Genomic DNA, 21,880 nt, shown 5'->3' with positions numbered 1-21,880 from the left:
ATATAAGAAAAGCAGGCATGAGATCAGACAACCGAACGAGGAGCGCACCTTTTCATTTTACCGGCCACAGGCGACACTCACGTCAAAGTAGTTCCCGGCATGCTCCAAGATAAGCTGGGTGGAGTCTGGTTTGTTCTTACAGTAGTTCACGTACATCTGGAACTTATCCGCCTAGATGAAAAATGAGCAAACTTAACAGTGATTTACTTCAAACAAGCTTCATCAACCCACAGGCAATGAAATGCACTTATATGTGTGAGCGTAATATGTAATAAATCCACGCTTGATTCCGTTCCAACATTAATTAGGTAAGTATCTACGCTGGTACAGCACACAATACAAAAAAACGCGTACCCATGTGACAAAGCAATGCCCCACATCCTCTGGGAGCTGCTCGTATTTCTCCAACTCTTTGAGGAATATGCTGACAAAAACAAAAGATCGCAGATTAAAACATGACAGCTTGAGAGTTTAACTGAAAAAGGGAGCTTTCACATTTAAAAATGAAACACCAAATCTATAGAATTATTAGAGCAACTGCAGAACAATTTACTAGATTGAGATTCTAACCTAGTTTAAATGTATAATTAATATTTCTATTGAACATTGATTTTGCTTGAGTCGAGATATTAATTTCACCAGGGTGCTTTTCAGTAATTTAAAGGTCTCAAGTTTAAAACATAAATCAGAGCAACTAATGTTTCTTACTTATGATGGAATTCATAGAGGTCCTGCATGTTTCCAAAGATAATGTGCTCCTTGTTGATGATTCCTGGAGGAATCTCCTCAACTCCGCTGGTCATCTCCCACAGGTAGGTCTGCATGGATAGAAGATCAAATAAGGAAAAAACCCAGCAACCTCACCCAAAGGGTTCTGAAACAGTTGTTGCATGGCAGAAAGAGGTGAACAAGTGAAGCTGGACTCACATCCATGCATTCCCGCAGGTCTCTCACGTAGGCTTTTTCAGTCTGAATCAGCTCTGCCATGATGAACCTGGTCGCAGACACACACCCTCAGTCATCATACAGAGTAATAAATCAGAGCGCCAGCTCGCTTTCATCCCGTCTGCTTCTCCATTTACACTAATGAATAATCCAATAATTATGGGAACATAAAACTTGCCCATAAACCAGCGATGAGGGACTGAAATCTTTTTTAATATAAACAAAATGGCCGTGATTCTGTAAATGCTGAATGATTGCATAACTGTTCAGATTTTCATGGATAAACTCAAAGAATTCTTCCACATTTTCTAATAGTCCTGACAGACATGTGGTGACATACTCTTTTCTGCGTGCCGACTTTCGCTTCTCCTCATTTAAATCGTGAGCGGCATCTCGCAGCTTGACCTCCGACCCTGGCACGGTGGCTGGGATGATGTCCAACTGGAGATCCTTACTCTGACAAAGACAGAAACACAGATAAAGATACAAGTGATCTGATCAAATTGTGAATTAGCTCAAACGTACGACCACTTACTGCCTTGTTGGAGTCCGAGGAGATGCCCAGTGCTTTCTCCAGGCTGCAGCGGTACTTGTCCATGCGCAGGGAGAAGTCTCGGTAGCGTTTGTCCACTGCTGTCACCCATTTTTTGATCTCCCCGGCGTGACTGTGGCCTTTCTCACAGAAGCCGTCGGCCAGCTGGATCAGCAGCTTCACTCGCTCTTTTGTTTGCTTGAGGAGAGGGGAAGAGAAGACATCAGACACGCATGCCTATTTGCGTTGTGCTCGTTTGTGTGGGTGCGTGATGCCAACCTTGGCTGTAATGTGGAAATCCTCATGCTCCTTTAGCAGCTCCTGCGTGTGGTGGATACTCGAACCAGTGGAGGTGTGTGTGGACAGGTAAAACTCCCCAGTGTCATGAATCCACTCCAGAGCCTGGAGGCGCGCACAGAATTCATTGTTATTTATACTTGCATGTAGATTTAGTTTGCGAACACTGTAACACCATTAAATGAAACCTGAAATCCATTTTGGATCACGTTTCTTTATAGACAAAAGCACTTCATAATTAAAGCACTGAGATACAAGTAAAAGACACAAAACAAGATAAAATTAACAGGAAAAATAACATCCAAACAACAAAAGGTGCATCAGAGCAAGGTATTAATAAAAAACATTATTAGTAATAAGTAATCGCTAGAATAAAATGATAAGATGTGAAAGCGATACTTAAAATTAAACACTAGTTTATCTATAGACCAGCATCTCAGGAGAGAGAGTTCAATTAACAGTCAATAACGAGGTTTTTATGTCGGATCACATAGATAACAAAAGTGTTCCTATATAAGCAGGCATTACAGTGTTACCAGGTACCTGTTTGGCGCTGCGTTCAAACACCACATACTGCTGACACTGGTCGAGCCGCCGTTTTCTCATGGTCCAAAAGTGGAGAACACGATTCTCTCTCTGCAGCAGCTCATTGAGGATGTCTCAACACAACAGAAACACAAGCTTTTAGTATCCAACTCAGCTATAACAGTGTATTAAAGGAATACATAACATGTATCTATTCGCTTTCATTTGCAACATAAAGGTGTTTGTTTTGGTACCTACTTTTGACCTGTTGTTCCGGTGCTTTTACGTGGCTCAGCATCCCAGGCATGTTGACGCTGTTCCTGTGCATATACTTAAGGAAGACATCTGCATTTCTTCTGGCCAGAGTGCAAGCCTGGCAAAAAAAAAAAAAAAAAAATCACACACAGGGATAAGAGCTGTCATGTGTTATTACGTTAGGGGTCTAATGTGAGTGTCCTATGTTACCTTGAGGAAGGCCTCCTTCTGCTCCAGGTGTTTACTGATCATGGGGGTGACGTGGTCCGTTTCACAGTTGGGTCCTAGCTTGTCGGCTCCTCCACACCAATCCTCCTCTCTCTTGTACTCCTGCTCTAGGCTCTCCAGCACGCTGCATACCTGAAGGGACAAACGCACGTTGTTCTTTTGGAATAACAATGAATTATGCTTTCTTATTTATTCTTTTTGGGGGGACAAACATGTGAAGAACTGCAGAGCCCTCTGTGGCAGTCTCATACCTGTTCGGAGGTCTTGTAGAAGGCTACCGAGGCGTTGACCAGCTTGAGTCGATCCTCCATTTTCAGCATGAGCTGCTGCCAGTGAGAGGCCACGCTCTCTGCACAGTCTCTGATCAGGTCCATGTCATAGTGGTTGGCCTGGAGCAGAGCCTCTGCCTTCTGCTGAACCTGCAGGGCACTCTGGTGGGTTTTCTAGCCAGAGGGAAGAGGTTGAGGAAAAGATGGGGTTAGGAACGACTGAAATAATTACCAAAAGTAAAGTCTAGCTTCAGGCCGAAACAGCAAACCGATGGGATGAACAAACATCATCTCACCTCAATGGCGTGCTGGAACTGTTCGTGTTCTCGCTGTAGTTGTTCCGCTTCCTGCAGGGAGCTGGCTGTTATTAGACCGGCATTCAGCATCGACTCTCCGTTACGGATCCAACCGAGAACCTGAGGAGAACAGAAACACGCAGCGACTGAATGACGCCAACCAACACGAAGAAAATCTAGATTTATACTTGCATATACTGTATACCGACGTCTTGGCCTTTTTAAAGGCCCTTGTTTCCAATCTGCACGTCCTACCTGTTTGACTTCTGCCTGCAGGTGCCTCAGCTGGACGCACTGCTCCAAGTGCCTGCGGTGCTGCTCGGCCGCCAAGTCCAGTTCTTGCTGTTTCTCATGGAGAAATTCTAACAGGTCCTGAACCCGGGTAGCCATGTCGACGTCCCGGTCACATAACAACTCAACACCTGGAGGCAAGGCACACACTGACATCAGCTTAAAGGGATAAAAAAAAACAAAGACCTCCGCCTGTGAGGGTTCCTGTTTAGTCTTCTTCAGCATATTTTATCTCGGCCCCTTGAATATCATCAGCACGTCTCGATCCACGTGACATGATGCAACCATTCCTCATGCAGTTTGAGAGAACACCTATTAGCATGCAAGATCACAGGTGAATTATTATGGATAGTGCGTGGGATTCTCTCATCACAAAAGGTGACCAAACCTGACTCTTGACACCTACACAGAACCAATATCAAAGCAATGTAGAAAACACAAAACTCTGTACAGCAGCGCTAAACATGAGCTGCAGCCATCCGATGAATGATGTCTGATAAACAAACATGTGAGAGACAAATGCTCTTCAATTCTACTTTACAAAATATGCATTATAATAGCTTATTATGACAGGATGCAGATTATAGAAGAATATTAACTCATTGAGTGCCCCAGCTTTCCAAGCCCAACAGAATATTCTTTACTCTGACTATGCAAACACTGAACCTACCGTCTCTAAACGTGAAGGGCACTCAAATAGTTAATTTACAGAGATAATTGAAGGAAAGCAAATCCAAGACAAAGCCGAACGGCACCATCTAACCAGACGTCACTGCAGAACCCACTATTTATAGTACTAAATTTTTTTCGGGGCAGTGTTTCACTTCCAGTGAAGTCTGTTGAGCGAACTCACCGGAGGCCTGGACTTCATTGACGTATTGCAGCAGCTCCTGGCCCTGGTGGATGACATCGAAGGTGAGGTTGTTCATGGTCAGGGCCTTGTCAGCGTGGTGCTGCAGCCTTTGCTCGGCCACCGTCAGGTCCTCCGTGTCGAAGTCATTCATCTGACCCGTGAGCTCCTCGTTCCATGACTCCAGGTCAGAGATGATCTGAGGAAAGACATTTTCAGAGGCGCTATGGTTATTCAGTGACACTGTGTTTCCCTATTTTAAATAATGTCTACAGCTCTAACAATTATTATCACCATCACCAAGTATTTCTGGGGAAGGTTAGGGATCTACTTTTTGCAACCAAGTCGGAGCGTGACGCTCTCCGTGTAGTCAGGCACGCTGAGACACAATTTCTCAAAGCAGACTTACATCGATCGCATCCCTCTCGAAGATGCGTAGCTGCAAGAACAGATCCAGTTTGATTTTCCTCTCCTGGAAGAGCTCCTCCATCTGAGCCTGCGCCTCATCCAGCTGCTGCAGGACACTCTCAATGTGGTTGATGGAGCTGTTGTGAGGCGTCTTGTTGCTCGAGATGGCCGAGTCTCTGTAACAGAAACAGAAATAATACTCATCTCATCTACTGGACTGGAACACTGAACATCAGGTATCTTCACCAGTTCAACCTCAGAATGTGTGGTTGAGATCAAATGAGTGGGAATGAGAAGCACATTCACGTTGTGACTCATCCTCCTGACAGATTCACGCGTGCATGATGCACAGACACAAAGAAAGTTATCAAGAGGCAGCAGACGGGGTTCAGATGGTTCCTGCTTGGTCTGATTAATCCGTGTTACTGTCAGTCAAATATGCATTTGTTCCTCAGTTTTCAATTTCCAGACATTCCAGTTTCTTCCTCTTGAAAAACATTACACACACACACACACACAAACAAAAGGTAACGTGTTTTTTCCCAGGCGGGACTGCATTATATACGGACCGGTACGATTATACCTTATTCTGTTGCAGAATTATATAAAAATGGGCTGTGGAGGGAAACAACACATTCTTTAGCTGTACTTTCCCCCTCCCAGACATCTCCTCTTAACTTTATTAACCTGCCGAGCAGCATTGTTTTAAAAAACAAAACAAAATGCTTTCCACTGTAGTTTAACATCTTTTCACGCTTTGGTTATTTGTTGGGAATATTATGTGCTCTACTACTTTGACTGCAGCTGGACGAGATACAGTAGTCCCTCATTTTCCGCGGGGGTTAGGTTCCAAAAACAACCCGCAATAAGTGAAATCCGCAATGTAGTAATTTTTTTTTTTTTTACAATTATTATACATGTACATAAATGTTTTAAGGCTGTAAAACCCCTCACCACACACTTTATACACGTTTAACAGTCAGGCATTAATCTAAATAGATTGTTTCAGTATTATAGAATGAAACCAAAGATCAAAACCTTTTCAGAACGAAACAATTGTTTGAGAAATAAAAATAGAAGGACGTACAGTAAACGTTTTCCTGTTAATAATGTTAAGGCGTGCAGGTCGAGGAAAGAGCCGCTTGGAGTGCAGAAGAACAAATATTCTACTCGTGCCGTCTTTAGCCTCTCGTGGGCTGCTTTATTGGATAGCTTAGCACAGCGGAACGGCAGCGGCTACATGTATCAACAGGAAATGAAACCCAAAAGGGACGTGACGTTTATGCTCCTACAAAATAAAAGCCTCTTTTTACACCGAGAATAAGAGCGCTATTAAACAAACGCTTAACAAATAAACACGATAGCTTTTAGAAATAACGAATTCAATTTTAATGATCAACCTACGAGGTTGAACACATAAGAAGTTATTAATAGCAACTCGCGCATATTTCACAGTTCCTCCGACCGCGCCCCTTCGTCTTGCGCCGTTTCAAGGCGCGTTCAGGTGCAAAAAAAAAATCTGAAATTGCACTAAAAAACTCCGCGAAGCAGCGAAGTCGTGGAAAATGAACCGCATTATATCGAGGGACTACTGTATATCGAAATGTTTCCTGATTCAACTGGTGCTAGTGATTTGCTGATCACTTGAAACTGGTTTGGGCTTAGCCGTTAGAAACATTTTAAGTTTTGTGGAAAGGGGGGGGGGGGGTGGTGTCTGGTTTGTCATGTGTATTAACGTTTACCGTAGCTGCTGGATGAGATCCTCTCCCTCCTTAATGACGTTGACAGTGACCTGCAGTGTGGTCTGCTGCTGCTGGCCAAAGCGCTTGATCAGATCCTGCACCGCCTCCACTGACTCGGCGTAAACGTCATCCAGCAGCTCTTTCTGGAGCTCCTCCAGCCATGTCCATAACTGCAGGAAGAATTTACGGAATACAAACATGTGCTCTTCATTACAGTGCAATGATCCATTTCATACAAAACTCAACCTCAGACCAACCGGCTGCTCAATTTGTTGTTGTTGTTTAACTCTGGTTACAGAGACATGATGTGTGATCACATTATAAAATTGCAAGCAAATTCCTGCTGTACCACAACTTTTCATGAGAGGACAATTCAACCTAAATTTAAATGTGGTGATTAACACGACCAACTGTGTAAAAGCTCAACATGCCATTCATTCTGTCTCATGCGGAAATGATTTCTCTCTTGTTCAGAGAGCATTGTAGAGTCTCTGATTAACACAAACAACTCTCCATCCACTTTAGGATTACATCACCCTCCCGCCTACCTCCTTGACGTGCGTGTGGAAGGCGACAGACATATCCAGCAGGACTTTGCGCTGCTCCACGCGGCGAACAAAGTCTTGAATTCTGTCTTCAAGCTGATGGGCGGCCTGGTAGATCTCCTCCGGATCGCACTCACCCGTCTGGGCAAGCTGCTCGGCAGCTTCTAGCAGCTTGTCCGCATTGGTGTACGTATTCTAAACCGAGGGGGCGGGCATGGGCAGAAAGAGACAGTGGATTAACTCAGTGAAAGTGACAAATGAGCAGAGAGAGAGAGGAAGAGGAAGAGATGAAACGGGGAGATGAAGACTGATATTTTGCCAATTATTCCAATCAATGTGTTTAGCAGTGCTTCCTTACTTAAGTCAGCAACATGAGGCTTCCAGAAGGAGAACCAACCTACCTGGGCCACTTCCTCAAAGTCTTCATGTCGTTTCTGTAGCGCTCGTGCTCGGTGGAGTGATTTTCCCACACCCGTGTGCTTGCTGAGGAACGCCTCGCCATGGTTTTCTATCCAGTCCAGCACCTGTGTGCAGAGACCACATGTCCACTAAGTGAGACATGATAAGGAGTTGTGTTGCCACAGGGGGGCGCTCTAAGATGGCAGATGAGCCACCAGTGTAAGGGCTAATTAAAATAGTACTGTATACAAGGAAGGGTGACAGAAATGCTGAACAATGTTGCTACTGAGTTTTTGCTTTTCACACTTTACAAGGTCCTCTCTCTCTCCCTGCATCCCGTCCTTCAAAGATTGAATGGATGATCAACATCCGCATGGACATATGACCCAATTCAGTCGCCATAGCAACAGTTGCCATGACGACACACGAGGTATGCCCATGATTTTTGGACAGCAAGCAGTTGTATTATTGCACTGGACCAATTTGTGTATGGCATGCTCAAATTGTTTTCAATCTTTTATTCTGCAGAAAACAATGAAATGTCGGGCTTCTGTCTTCCGGTGCTGAAATGCAGAACAAATAGTAGCAAAAGAGTCCGATTTGCTCCAAACATATTGTAATGGTAAACATGATAGCAGCTCTGATCATTATTAACAAACGGGTTACTCAGTTAAGTTCTAATTACAATATTCATCTCTGTTTGCTTGTTTTCACCTGCTGGACGTCCTGTTGGAAAACACAGAGCTGCAGGCGTTGGTGTAGCCGCACTTTGCGATGTTGCCAGATGTTTTCCAGCTGTCTTTGGTGATGCAACACCTCGTGGATAATGTCCAAGACGTGATGAACTGCTTTCGAGTAGTTTGCCGATGCTGTCAGTGAATCTGCACTGCCAGGGGTCAGAGGTCGCTGCAGCTTGTCCAAAAGGGCTTTGCCATCTTGGCTCACCTGAGAAGACGTGATTTCGATTTAAAAGAACACAAGATTTAACCATCACCGAGAGAAAAGACACTCTGTATATTTTCAATTCCTTTAATATGGTCTTATGAGTCTTATGTTCAAGGTTTTTGTACAGAGTTATCGTGCTGGGTGGAAACAAACAAAAATCCAGCAACAGTACCCCAAGGAAAATGGAAGAAGTGAAATCTAAAAAGAATGGAAGGAACTGCCACCATTTTAATGGTGGCAGTTAATGAGTAATAATAATTCATTAATAACAATAATTAATGAATTTCTCCACTAACGGAGAGAAAATCCTTACAGTGAGTGCATGTTGAAGTTTTATTGAAGCGAGAATCAACAGTAAATACATTTTGCAGTGATGTAACAATTCTAATTGTATTTTCCGATACTGATTTTACACATTTATGGAATGGAATGCTTCAGATAAGGTGTGACGATACCTCAGAGTAAGCAGCAGTGATGTGTTCGTACAATCCTTGATGGTGGTGGATAGCATCTTCAAGGTCTTGCAGCTCAGAGGGTAAATCCACCTCGCCACACGCTTTACACCACGAATCCACATTACTCATGTACTACAGAGGGAGAAACACAGATTGACATTGATGCAGTGCTGCCAGCTGGGTGTGAAACATTTCATGTAAGACATGGTATTAGATCATGGTCCATATAAATTTGTGATTTTCTTTTTTTTTTTTTTTTACTGACCTGGTCACATTTCTGGTGGAAGCTGGCCGACATCTCCAGCACTGTGCTGCGTTCATCTAGTGCTGCAGCGAAGGCCTTCCACTCCTTCTCCAGCTGGCCTGAGATCTGCTTGATCTGCTGGGAGGCGTAGTGACCCGACTCCAGCAGCCGGTTTCCCACAGACATGATGCGATTGATATTTACGTACACATTCTGCATGGCAGGGAGGGAAACAGAATGATTACCCAAAGGGGTTGTGGGCAGAATAAGTGCCAGATCATTTGTACCACTGGGTAGAAATGAAATGAGAATAAGAAAAAAGGACAAGGAGAAGGAGGAGGAGCAGAGACCGCTTATCAGGACTGTTTATCTTCTGAGGGTAGAACCTCTAGAGGCGAGATTGATTCCTCATCTCGACAGTTTCATAATGGTTACATAAGCTGTAGATAGAGGAGAGGACTATTCAATACCTAGTTCCACTGCTGCAAACAAAGAAAATGGTGCAAAAGCACTCAAGAGCAGGCTGCTAAAAACAAACACTCAAATCCAGTAGTCGAGGTTGAGGCTAAGTGCAATAAATATGAGTGTACAGAGCGGGGCACTAACTAGATAGTCCAAGTGGGTGGAAAAACATTCCCTCCTGCAGTGGGTCGGAGTGTGTGTGTGTGTGTGTGTGTGTGTGTGTGTGTGTGTGTCCTACCATGCAGTTCATAGCAAAGTGGCTGTGCTGGGTTTGGAGCTCTGCAGCATGAGGGTGGTTGTTGCCAATCTCCGTGTAGCCCGCCAGGAACAAACCTTTGTTGTGCATGATCCAGTCAAACATCTACGGCACAGGGAATGACAAAACGGTTAAAGAGAATAACTCTTAACGGGCCAGGTGAGAACAAGCACGCAAAAAAAAGGTGAAATTCATCATCGACTTTCATAAATCATTGCAAGAGCAGGCCCCGAACAAACAGCTGGCATCTCGCCGCCGTGGGAGGAGGACCCGAGTGCATTAGTGAATTGCAGAAGTGTGCAGAAACTTGTCATCTACCCAGGCCAGAATAAAGAGAAAGTGACTGCCTCTATTAAGAGTATCCTCCCAGGCTCTCCAAGAGAACAACTCCTGGCCTATGGTGTCCTAGCAACAAGCTCCTACTACTGCAGTGTATCCGAGACTGCATTTCTCGGTCGCTGCAACCTGCCGTTTATTCTACTCGCTCAAACATTGATCTGTAAAAGTCTCTACCTGTCTTTTTCTATTTTGTACTGCAGCTGTCGTCACCTGAGCTACCGAGTCGATGCCCCATGTGGCTGCATAAGATATCCTCCATCTCCCTGTGTATTTATTATCTTGTGTTGTGATGGGAAGTGAAACCATTTAGATTCTAGTTATTTTAGTTACAGAATTAAGATTAAGCTACTGATAAAAAGGACACAAATTGAAGTGAGAATAATTCATGTTCTAAACAGCAGTAAATCAATGCTTCTCTGTGGCTATAATTAAGTTTTGGCAGTTGATCTTCTCAACAGTAATCAGCAATTATGGTTATGGATTACCGTTAACATCACTGACCTTCTCTGCGTCCTGTTCAAACAAGCGGAGCTGGAAGCACTGATCCAGTTGCAGCTTGCGGACGTGCCAGGCCTGGTGGAGGTGTTGTCGGGTGGAGTGCAATTTGTCTAGTAGCTGAGTAATTCGTGGCACCAGGCCCTGGGTGTCAGCATTACACATCCCTCCACCGCTGCCGCTACCGCCGCCGCTGCCCCCGCCTCCGCTATTTCGGTTGGAGAAGGACTCGCTGCTCTGGATTCGCTGAAGCAACCTGGAGATGGATTCAATGCTCACCGTTGCAGGCTTGTGGTTTGGCTCTAATTAGTTCACTGAACAAAGCTTTGTGTTTTTTATTGTGAAATGACTCGCATGAGAAATGCTCCACCTGGCGTCAGCAGAATTATTATAATAATAATGCATTGGTTTTATATAGCGCTTTTCAAGGCACCCATAGACCTCTCTCTCTCTCTCTCTCTCTCTCTCTATGTGGCCCTGCGATTAACTGGGGACTTGTCCAGAGTGTACCCGACCTCTTGCCTGATATCAGCTGTGATAGGATCCAGTCGTGGCCCAGATTCGTATACGTGGCTGAAGACAAGACAACGACTGATTGTGAATGAATGGATGAATGGATGAATGATGGTTAGTCTCTGCTTTGGTGGGATTGCACAAAAAGAAACCATCTGACCCAGTTTCCTGAAACTTTTTTGGGGACATTTTTTTGTCAGTCACATGTAAACCACTTGCCGGATTTCCGGGGAACTTGGTGGAAGGGAGGAGAACGTGCCATGGAAGAGATTATTACATTTTTGATTCTTGATCTAGCTCGTAGGGAAAACAGCTACTATGTGTTTGACTTGAATAACTTTCCAACTAATAATGATACTAACGTGATTCAAAGTTCCAGGGTTGCGTTTCACGGTCACAAAGGTTTAAGCTATTATGGGAACATTGCTCTTAGGCGCAATTATGCAATGGAACATGGAGCTGCCTTTTGCGGATCTTTGTACTCTCAGGTTTGCTGCCAGGTTTTTCATAATATGGCAGCCATTCACCATATTCTCTTTCAAATTTGTAAACCTTTCAATATTTACAGTGCATTTGTATTTCCAAATAAAACTGACATTAAACTTTCACTTCTCCTACAACCTCCATTAACATTACCGGAAAAACGTTCTCCAATACAAGAGAATACAAAAGGCTTCAAGCTGGTACAAAGACAACATTGAAAGCACTTCACATGGACAGTTTCTAAATGACTTAAAACAAAGAACAGAAAAAAGGACAAATGAATACGGCTCACTTGTAGAGATACAAGTGAGAACATGGGAGAATGTTTGAAAGATGACGTTAGCCTTCATGCCTTTGACTTCACTCATTTTTCCAAACCTAAACTGAGAAAGGAAAGAAAAGTCAAGACTGAAGTATGTCTGCGTCCTTACCTCTGTCCCTCCGTGTCCAGTTCCTCTATCGGCGCTTTTATGACCTTTTTCTTCAGCGTGGCGTGTTCTTCTATCATCCTCCTGGCTCCGTCCAGATCTTGGGGGAAGTCTTTCCTGGACACCGTTTCTTGCATCTCCTCGAGTCGAGCCAACATCTGGGTGGCATGACCGGAGAACTCCTCAAACGCAACACGCACCTAAATAAAAAAAGACAGCAAAGCTTGGGGGCTTGAAGTGTATGAAAATGAAAGACCGTGACTACGTTTAAATGTTGCCAAAACTGTAAGCAGCCTCTAATTCTATTTTCAACAAAGTTCATCTACTTATTCTGGATAGTGCAGTATAAGTTCAAGAAGGATATCCTAGCCAAGCAGATAGGCTTGAGGGGTGGCTTCAGAGAACTAATCTCACCTCTATCCACTCTTCGTGGTTGTAGTCCAGGCTTCCATCAAAGTCTGCAGTCAGCTGAGAAGGGTCAACAACCTTTGTAAGGCCCTCTAGGGACACCATGGTGGTCTAGGAAGCAATGACAGAGGAAATCAGACAAGCGAGAAGGACTGAAGGCAGGTGAGAATTACATTCAACCAGCTTCTAATCGCTCATGCCACTGTTTCTCTTTCTTTGTAGAAAACCTGACCGACGGTAGTTCCCAAAAAGAACAGGAATCAGCACAGACATTTAACGACTGTAGTTGCAGAGACAGGATTTTTGGTTTAAGCTTCAAAATGAATAATTTAATGCATCAATGATATGACTTAAATTAATTTTAATCATCACTGTTACACGTAGCACAACTTCACCGAGAAACATTCCTAGTCTGCGATTGCTAAGGCAGCAAATCACAGCTGTGAAAAATTAAAAAAGGAAAAACTTCACATCATGTCCTGTTCTGTTCTGTTCTGTTCTGTTCTTCCTTTAAGCACACACTCTACAATCCCTTTTTTTTATCCTTCAAATAATAGCTGAATAAACATTCTAATCCTCTCCCAACAACTGTTGCATATTACAATATCAATTTCAGAGCAGCAAGCAAGGAAATGACTCCTTGTTTAGTTCCAGTGCCTCTGTGTTTCTGTCAAGCCACCTCCGCACGACACCCCCACACACATGGGCAGAGATGGATGGAGACGGAACGATCGCTAGATAACGGGCCAAACAATAGAGAGACCGTGCACAGTGGTTCTTGCCAAAGAAAAGTGTGTTGTTCAAGATAATTGATTTGTTCTATGCCGAATCGTGAGAGGGAGAATCAGTCAGGTAACGCGACTGCACTGCAAACCTTCAGAAATCTCATGAGAACAGGAAGTCAAACATGAAAGGCAGGCATAAACATGGAGTGAATCCTAACACAGCCTGCGTGGCCTGGACGGTCAGCTCATGGATAACTGCAATCTGCCCTGTGGCATCTGCGTGTTCCGTCTCTCCAGGGATCAATATTGTGTCACCAGACCACAGTGAACCTGCACGTGGACGTACAGAACCAGAACCAGAACCTTCAAAACACAGACATGGTCGGTCAAACGGTTTAGAAACCATTATCGTATTAACGAAGGTTCTTTAATGACGGAATGAAAAGTGTGTGTGTGTGTGTGTGGGGGGGGGGGGGTGGGGGGGGGGGGGCAGTTAGTGTTAGCTAATCCTCATTACAGGGAATTTACAATGCAGGCTTCAATCTCAGACGAAGGCATTTTCACAGCTTCAGAAGCAGCAACCTTGCAGCAGCGCCTCTCAGCATTCAGCGTCACTGGTACACACAGATCCTCGGAGAATAAAGCCCATCTCGAGGATATGTAAAGAAAACCTCAATCACGACAGACAAATTCACAAACACAATCGTGATCTGCTGTTTGAATCCGATGACAGGGGATCTACGCAACCACAGCGAAGGGGAGAAGGAAACAATGAAACGTGCCGAAATAATGAACGTGGCCGCCGCGGTCGTTTTCACAACTCAGCTGACGGCAAATCAGGAAGACGGCCGTAAGACTCATGAACACTTTATAATTCTCTCCCGGACTCTTGAACATTCATAACTGATAACTTGCACTGTTCTCTTTGCACTGCGTGATTACGCTGGTTTACTGCTGCTAGTATACTGCTGCTAGTATACTGCTGCTAGCATACATCTGTGTATCCACTCCTGCTGCTGTTTTGTGATGTGTCTGTACTTGTATGTTTTTTGTATCTTAGTCATTACTGTTACATGTAGCACGACTTCACCGAGAAACATTCCTAGTCTGCGAATCCTCATCGACAATGGCAATAAACACCTTCTGACTCTGATTCTAATGTTTCTCCACTGCGAGACCTCATCTCATTAAAATAACAAACTGCTCTCTGCGCTTACGAGTGCATATTAGGTACAGTATATCCTTAGTTATGGTGCAATTCTAAGAGTACCATAATATATATGGTCAACACTGTGTATATAAGCAACCTGGAGACTGATATAGACTCACATCTGAATGATAATTCTATTCTCCTCTCTTTTAACTTCAATTACATAATTTGTCAAGTGAGTATCTAATACCGCCATGTTTTCATTACTTAGGTTATAAATCGAATTTGCAACATTCGGATGAAGGCAGCAGACAGGTAAGCAGCCAGACACCAACACCAATTAAATCATCAGCCATTGAAAATACTGTAATTTACACCATCCTACCTCAAACTCGAACTTTGAGCTGCCGAAGTTGGTTCTCTGCTTCTGCCAGAAGTTGTCTGGTTTGATGATGAGTGCTACGTGGATGCAGGATGGAAAGGACTCCTGCAGGATTTTCAGAAGCGGCTTGATGCTGTCCCACTTGGAACCGCGCATATCAACGATGACTGTGAAGCCATGTTTACACACCTCCTCGCTGGGATGGATGGAGTTCAGTGGGAGTTGGGGGGGAATTAAAGTGTGAGGAAGGGGGAGGGGGGGTGATGTGAGGGAGGAAAGGGTGGTGACAGATTGGAGAGAGTATAATCCAGAGCGAGAGGACAGATGACGGGGAAAGGAGGAGAGAGGAAGGGGGAGAAAATAGAGATGAGAAGAGGGAGGTTGGAAAAAAAGAAGAAAAGATCAGAAAGAAAAAAACAACACAGCGAGAATGACGCATTTTCTATACTGTGAGAAGCCTACGCAGCTAAAATGCACGGCATGCACACATCCACCCACACACTCCCACACCCACGCAGAATCCTGCGACGAATGAGTCACAAATGTGTGCAGAAATCAAAATCAGCACATTCGTGCATCAGCAGCCTCATCTCCCTGGGATGCTGCGCCATCATCACGGCACAACCAGAAACACACAGGCAATTTACATCAACAGGCCTGCCTAAAAGCTCCAAGGATCATTAAAGACCAAAGAAAAACGACATCCGTCTTCACAACTTGAATTAAATGATCGCCTGTCATCTCATCATATGCCACATGAATAACTTTTATCATTGGAACATCCTGGACTTCTCTAAACAGCCCCATCCGTGTCCAAAGTCCGCGCTTGCAGCAGATAGCTTGCAGACAGATGTGCGGCAGTTTGGTGATGTTGCTTTTCCAAAAATAGAACACAGAGTGGATCATGATGATGTGCAAAACATGGTGTGATGACAGTGTGTGGTTATGAAGACCACAGGGCATTCAGTGAATTCTGGCGCATCTAATCGCTGTGACGACGATGTGGTAACTTAAATAGGAGAGGATGAGAGCAGGCAGAGGGAGGATGGATGGATTACAATGGAGGGAGGGAGGAGGCAAGTACCAGATTAAAGAGACAGACACGTAAACAGAGAGGAGGAGAGACGCTTTACCTCTGAGGCCAGGAGCTGCTCGTCCACAGGAACTACTGCTGCACTGTGAGCTACTGCGACACTATGTTTTGCTTTCGCACACACACACTTGCTCACTCACACACACCTCCTCACACATGCGCTCTCCGTCTCTGGAAATGATCATCCCCACCCCTTTCTGTGGCGTTCTCTGTCCATCCGTTCCCTCCCTCCCTCTCTCCTATCATTTGTTGTCTGTTATAGATCCTCGTCTGAGCTCAGGCTTTCCCCTCTCCATCCGAGCATCTCGCCGCATCGCTACTCTTTCGGCAGCAGAGAAGCTGCAGCACGCTAAACCAGTCTTGAATTTTTTCCCCCCCCCATTCAGAGACCTCACATGCTCATCTCGCCTCGCTCACGCGTTGCTTTACCGAGCCTCATCCACTTAGCTCTGAAGTACTTTGCTTGTCCTTCTCTTAAAATAAACAACAATACAAACACACACACACACAGAGAGAGAGAGAGGCTGGACTCACGCACACATCACCGAGCTAATCGTATAAATGTGCAACCTGGGGATACTGGCGAGGTAGGCGATCAGTCTTCTCAGGTCGTCCGCTCGTATTCTATCGTGATTGCTGCGTGATGGAAACGTTAACACCGGGCCGCCACGTCTGTCTCTCCCACCTGCGGTGAAGGATGCACATGCAGCTGTATGATTATTGGTAATAATGCAGCGACTGGCATTGACCAATTAATATCATTTTTCACCCAACAAATGGCAGATAGCCGTTTGTCAGTTTGACATGCAATCAGGAAGAATCACAAGTTGAATTTCATTATGTTAGACGGGAGATACTGAGCTTGGAAAATGAAGCTGAATCTCCATTTGGTTGCCTAGAAATTAGTACAACATTCTAATAATACAGTGAAGCCTGCTGAATAAACAGAGTACAGATCACTTTAAAAGATTAGTCTTATGAGGAAAATTATAATATATTGAAAATACAAAAATATACATGAAAAGCTTTATTGTATGTTGCATCTTCTTGTTGGTGCAAAAATCTGGAGTAAATTAAATGAAAATTTCTACAAGAGGATATTTTAATATTCAGGTTATCGTAATGACAAATCGAGACGAGCTCGGATTGTGAAGGTGGGATTTATACGCAGCAGTGCTAGTAGCTAGACAACATGCTCACAGCGACAACGACAAGGTCAACATATCTGCTAGTGTAGCAGCAAACGTGCTAATTAGTGCTGAATGGATGGATCAAATGATAATAGCTTCAACATTTGACAATTTTGTATGTTCATTGTATTTTAGCTGATAACAATACAGAGCATGAATATGAAAGTGAATGATTAAGGTGTTACTAATTATACTATGATCGTTATAATCTTTATAATAATTAATAGCATCATTATACTCCTTTAACAATGACTTCCAGTTTCAGAAGCAGAGAGAATCTCCAGTCACGCGGGCTGTTTAGTGAGTTGGGGAGTTGGGGCGGGTTGCTGTGAGCCTGGAGGCAGCGCAGAGGAGAAAATCAAACGCTCCCGAGGCAAACACGCAACAAACACCAGCGAGGGCAAACATGGCCGATTTATTCAGGGGCCCGATTCAGGATAATAGGCTTAGCTCATTTACCCTTCTTTTCACCGGTGGTTCCTCCTCTACCTCCCTCCCTCCTTCATTTCAAAGCCAATTATTCTGCAAGTGACTACTATGGGATGTGGCAGCTAAGAGTAAGTCATCTCCATGGCAACTGCACCCCGTCTCTCCCACTTTTTGATTTCATTGTGCTGGTGTGCTTCACCGTCCTCATCATTGTGTTTCGGTCTGTAACCTTCACTATACACATGGAGACGACGAGACCAAAGAGAAGTGTGTGCGTGTGTGTGTGAAGAGGGGTCATCGGTGAAGTGTGTGAGCCTCAGTATGCGTTTTGACAGACAGACAGAGAGAATGAATAGGTGGACACACAAAAACGATCTTACCTGACAAAAAGGCAACTTTTTCTTTGAGGATGGGAAGCACCTCCATTGCTCTCATCTCCTCATTTCTCCTGAAGCCTAAAAAGAAATGAGATAAATGTTGGCTTAACTTCAGATTGTGTCCTCGGACAAAGATGCCCCCCCGCTATTGGAAAAACCAAGTATGTGCGGATGTCGATGGACCCCCCCCCCCCCCAACCTTCATCATAGGTGAACGTGTAAACCAGAGTGACAATCGAAACGTTTAAATATGACCAATAATGTAAAAAATAGTTCCTCCTGTCGTGTTTTCATACATGCATCAACACTTTCCGTGCGTCAGCGTGGTAACACCAGCGTAGCTGAGGCTGATGTCACCAGTTACGAAGTTATCTTTGAAAAACATTTAAAGTTTTGACGTACTGATTGCACTCTGGGATCCGCGCTGCGATCACTCTGCATCAGTGTTGGAACAACCAGCCTATGGACAGACATATTTCCATCCAGGGCTTAAGGTTGTTACACCAATAACCCCATTTAACAAATTTTTTTGAAACCTTATAATCCCAGGGATTATTAAATTACTATGTTTTCTAATTATTGGAGAGACATCATTTTAATATATCCCTCCGCCTTCTTTACAAACCACAGGTTAGAGTTTTTCTAAATGACATTATGAAAGAATACCAACAGTTAGATGAGCAGAATTAATATAAATAGTGATCCCAGATCTCTCCACCCTCTCTGAGACTACTAATCTATGACGTTTTCCTATAAATAAATGTCTGCTGGTACTTGCTGGCATTCAGTGGTGATTCATGCAGCACTGGCTGATCCATTTGTTCCTTCATAATGCTGAACACTCTCAACAGTGACTCTCTCAAAGGAGGCTCTTTCTTAGGGAAAATCTTAAGAAATGTACAAGAACTGGTGCCTTTTACACCACTGTGTGGCATAAATGGCAGCCCCCCCCCCCCCCCCCAAATAAAAAACCACACACGTTAACGGTTAGTGCAACAATCTGAAGTTTGAATTGACACCCGACAAATAAACTGAATCTCGAGGGTGGGATATCGACCGTCAGAAATAAATAAATGGAGTTATTCAATAAGTGAAACAGACAGATGGTTCCCGTAAGAGATGAAACTAACATCTCAATGTCAACACGCACACGCACACACACACTCACACACCGGTGGACAGAGGCCCAGACTATGTCGCTCAGACAGAACCCATGACTGATGACCCAGACAAGTCATAGGACTCACCCTCCCTTCTTCAGTCCATTTTTGTTCTTCAAGGGACTTTCATGACATGATGCGATACTCCGAACATGATTTAACAGAATCAAATGAGCTCCTCCTTGTGTCAATAAGTCACAAACTACAAAGTAAGTGGAAGGAGGGATCTCTCTGCAGGCCATCAGATATCGTTATGATGCAACACACACACACACTCCAGGCACTTGTGGTGTATTGTACTCCAGTCTTTGCTCTCAGCAAGTGCTGGTATTTCTGGATGTATGCTAATGAGATGGTAATTATTTTCTGCCACCAGAGGAGATGGATGAGAACCAGGACTTGTCTATTTTTAATCATCTTTCCTCCCCTCATTTGTCTCCTGACTTCCCTCTGAATGCTACAAAAAAATAATAAAATACAAATTAGCCTGATCAACTACATTTCCCACCGCTCTCCTGTAGCGCGAGTTTGTAATTCTTTATACACGATTCATAAAGGGGGGGGGGTCTTCATTTGCAAATACTGACTATTGTAAATGTAATCATTTGTGAGAACAGTGGAAAATTACCATCCAGTGTCCACATTAATATTTTGCAAATGTATATATTTTTAAATCAATTTAAAGCCCTAAGTTCAATATGCAAGTTCTGTTGTTGTATCGCAAATCTAGAAGTAGCTACAGCTACAACAATGGAATTTCCCTCTGGGATTAATAAAGTATTCTGATATCTATCCATCTGTCCACCCATCTTGATAATAATAAAAATAAAAAATACGGAGACAAGGAAAATATGACAACTAATATTGAAGTCATTTTTTGACATTTGTGGTGATTTTTTCAAGACAAAGCCATTCTTTAGAAAGCGCTGCATAACAAGCCTAACTAGAGGCCAACATAGCTGTTATGTCATGCCTTGTTTGATGGTTGAACACTATCTCGTTATTTAAAAATGCACACCAGAGTAGACTTGGTCCACAATTCTGTGGTGCAGCAGACACAAAAAGGCATCTTAGAGAGATGTCTTTAGCACTGATATTCTACCTCTGAGTTTAAAAAAAATAAATAAATAAAAGGGCCAAGTGAGTACCAATTAAAGTGAGGAAGAGGAAGGCAGGGGTGGAAGCTGGTGAAGAGTGACAGGTAGACAGACAGGAAGAGGAAGGAAAAAAAGAGTGAGATAGCACCAATCTGTCTGTTTGCCAAACACAGGCTCCTTTATACATGATTGTTCTGGAGTTTCATTCCAGTATTATTTACTGTATTTTTACTTCAATGTGAAAAAGGAGGAGATTGAAACAAAAAAAAATGTATTCACTTGTCATCAGGACGTCTGCGGGTTGAGGAAGAAGAGTTGAAATAGGGGGAGAGTGGGGTGACCTCAAGGTAGATTTGAATGCCACCTACCAGATGTAGCAACATACCTGTCAGATGGATGAAGACCGAGCGGGTCTGGGCGTACCGCCACATGTGATTTGTGGCCCAGTAAGTCATGTTTGATAACTCATCCCTCCACCAAAAAAAAATCCTTGAATTGCTGTGGATTCGGCTTTGTTTGCTGATGGGATTCACAGTCGTCTCCGACCAACAGTTAATGATAGAGTGGCCGGCCGATGCGCAAAGCCGAGCCTAATCCTGAGATTCTTGAGGGGCGATATTCCAATCCAGCAGACATCCAAAACTGTCCGTTTTAATGTTCCTCTACGTAGCCACACGGAAAAGCTGGTGCAAACATTTCCAAGAAAGAAAGGGCAACTATCATTTCATCATAAAAAAATTTGACCTGAACAACTGTTCAAAATTATTTTCAGTCTGATATCTGGAAATTACATCTTTGTTTATTAATTATTGGCGGAAACAGTCCCTTGATTAAATTGAATAGCTCTTTTCTCTTGAAATGAATGTGAGGCCTACACTGCAAAGTGCAGCAAAGAAAGAAGACACCAGAAACCGAAGAAGAGACGGAAAGATGTCCAACGCATGGGGCAGTGGCGTTCACAACAGGAAATAGAAATATATTTATTTTAATTAATACATTCAAACCTTATTTGAGAATTTGTGTAACTTTTCTTGCTGTGCTTATATTACTAAAACATGGTTAATAACCTGATGAGCTTCTACTGTAGAGAACGGCATTTATAATAGACAGCATGTGTCTAAATCAGTCACGAAGAGCCCCCCCCCAAAAAAACAAACTATCACACGGGAGGAAATGCAAAAGATGAACTGTGTAAACCTCCTAAATATGGACTATCGTAACATTCTTCATTGTCAAAATCAATATAATAATGAGCTACAGCAGATGAGGGCATTACCTTCTCGATGACGTTCAAATTCAGGATTTTTTCCTTCATTGCCAGGCTCGAAATCCACAAGAATTTCCTCTCCAATAAACGGTTAACAGTACTTTCCAGAATATTTTTTTATGTCATACAACAAAATGCACTGTTAACTAAATCAATGTTCCCTTAATGGCCAGTCAGCCCCAGTACTTTGCTTGTTAATGGTCCTGTGTGAAATGGGTGGTGGTAAAACGCAGTAACCACCGATATGGCTGCACCCTTCAATGAAAGAGGGCTAGGGATGAATGGGAAATGCCAGAAATGTTGATCATCTGTTTCAGAATGGAAACTACCACAACATGCTCAGTCCATCACACCAGGTCAGGACTGTTAGTGGGTGGGTGGGGGGGGGGGGGGGGGGGTA

The 21,880-nt window shown here is 43.6% G+C and overlaps 1 protein-coding gene across 1 annotated transcript in view; it reads right to left on the bottom strand.

Moving 5' to 3' along the window:
* LOC137902983 (triple functional domain protein) overlaps positions 1 to 21,880 on the bottom strand; it is a 50,692-nt gene that overhangs the window by 15,435 nt on the left and 13,377 nt on the right. Inside the window, exons 3-30 of the mRNA XM_068747094.1 lie at positions 17,960 to 18,034; positions 16,531 to 16,645; positions 14,871 to 15,063; positions 12,617 to 12,721; positions 12,206 to 12,402; positions 10,785 to 11,034; positions 9,927 to 10,049; positions 9,248 to 9,439; positions 8,983 to 9,114; positions 8,297 to 8,527; positions 7,585 to 7,707; positions 7,187 to 7,378; positions 6,639 to 6,808; positions 4,898 to 5,072; positions 4,492 to 4,687; positions 3,603 to 3,769; positions 3,348 to 3,467; positions 3,034 to 3,225; positions 2,765 to 2,914; positions 2,558 to 2,672; positions 2,318 to 2,433; positions 1,757 to 1,879; positions 1,481 to 1,675; positions 1,286 to 1,401; positions 928 to 994; positions 709 to 818; positions 355 to 424; positions 82 to 171 (exon numbers count right to left, since the gene is read on the bottom strand). Of these exons, the coding sequence (XP_068603195.1) occupies positions 82 to 171; positions 355 to 424; positions 709 to 818; positions 928 to 994; positions 1,286 to 1,401; positions 1,481 to 1,675; positions 1,757 to 1,879; positions 2,318 to 2,433; positions 2,558 to 2,672; positions 2,765 to 2,914; positions 3,034 to 3,225; positions 3,348 to 3,467; positions 3,603 to 3,769; positions 4,492 to 4,687; positions 4,898 to 5,072; positions 6,639 to 6,808; positions 7,187 to 7,378; positions 7,585 to 7,707; positions 8,297 to 8,527; positions 8,983 to 9,114; positions 9,248 to 9,439; positions 9,927 to 10,049; positions 10,785 to 11,034; positions 12,206 to 12,402; positions 12,617 to 12,721; positions 14,871 to 15,063; positions 16,531 to 16,645; positions 17,960 to 18,034 (4,100 nt within the window). The remainder of the gene's footprint in view (positions 1 to 81; positions 172 to 354; positions 425 to 708; positions 819 to 927; positions 995 to 1,285; positions 1,402 to 1,480; positions 1,676 to 1,756; positions 1,880 to 2,317; positions 2,434 to 2,557; positions 2,673 to 2,764; positions 2,915 to 3,033; positions 3,226 to 3,347; positions 3,468 to 3,602; positions 3,770 to 4,491; positions 4,688 to 4,897; positions 5,073 to 6,638; positions 6,809 to 7,186; positions 7,379 to 7,584; positions 7,708 to 8,296; positions 8,528 to 8,982; positions 9,115 to 9,247; positions 9,440 to 9,926; positions 10,050 to 10,784; positions 11,035 to 12,205; positions 12,403 to 12,616; positions 12,722 to 14,870; positions 15,064 to 16,530; positions 16,646 to 17,959; positions 18,035 to 21,880) is intronic.

This window comes from Brachionichthys hirsutus, chromosome 13 (assembly GCF_040956055.1).
Source record: "Brachionichthys hirsutus isolate HB-005 chromosome 13, CSIRO-AGI_Bhir_v1, whole genome shotgun sequence".
Classification (NCBI taxonomy): domain Eukaryota; kingdom Metazoa; phylum Chordata; class Actinopteri; order Lophiiformes; family Brachionichthyidae; genus Brachionichthys; species Brachionichthys hirsutus.
The sequence above is the reverse complement of the archived record's forward strand: the minus strand, read 5'-3'. Positions and strand labels throughout refer to the sequence as shown.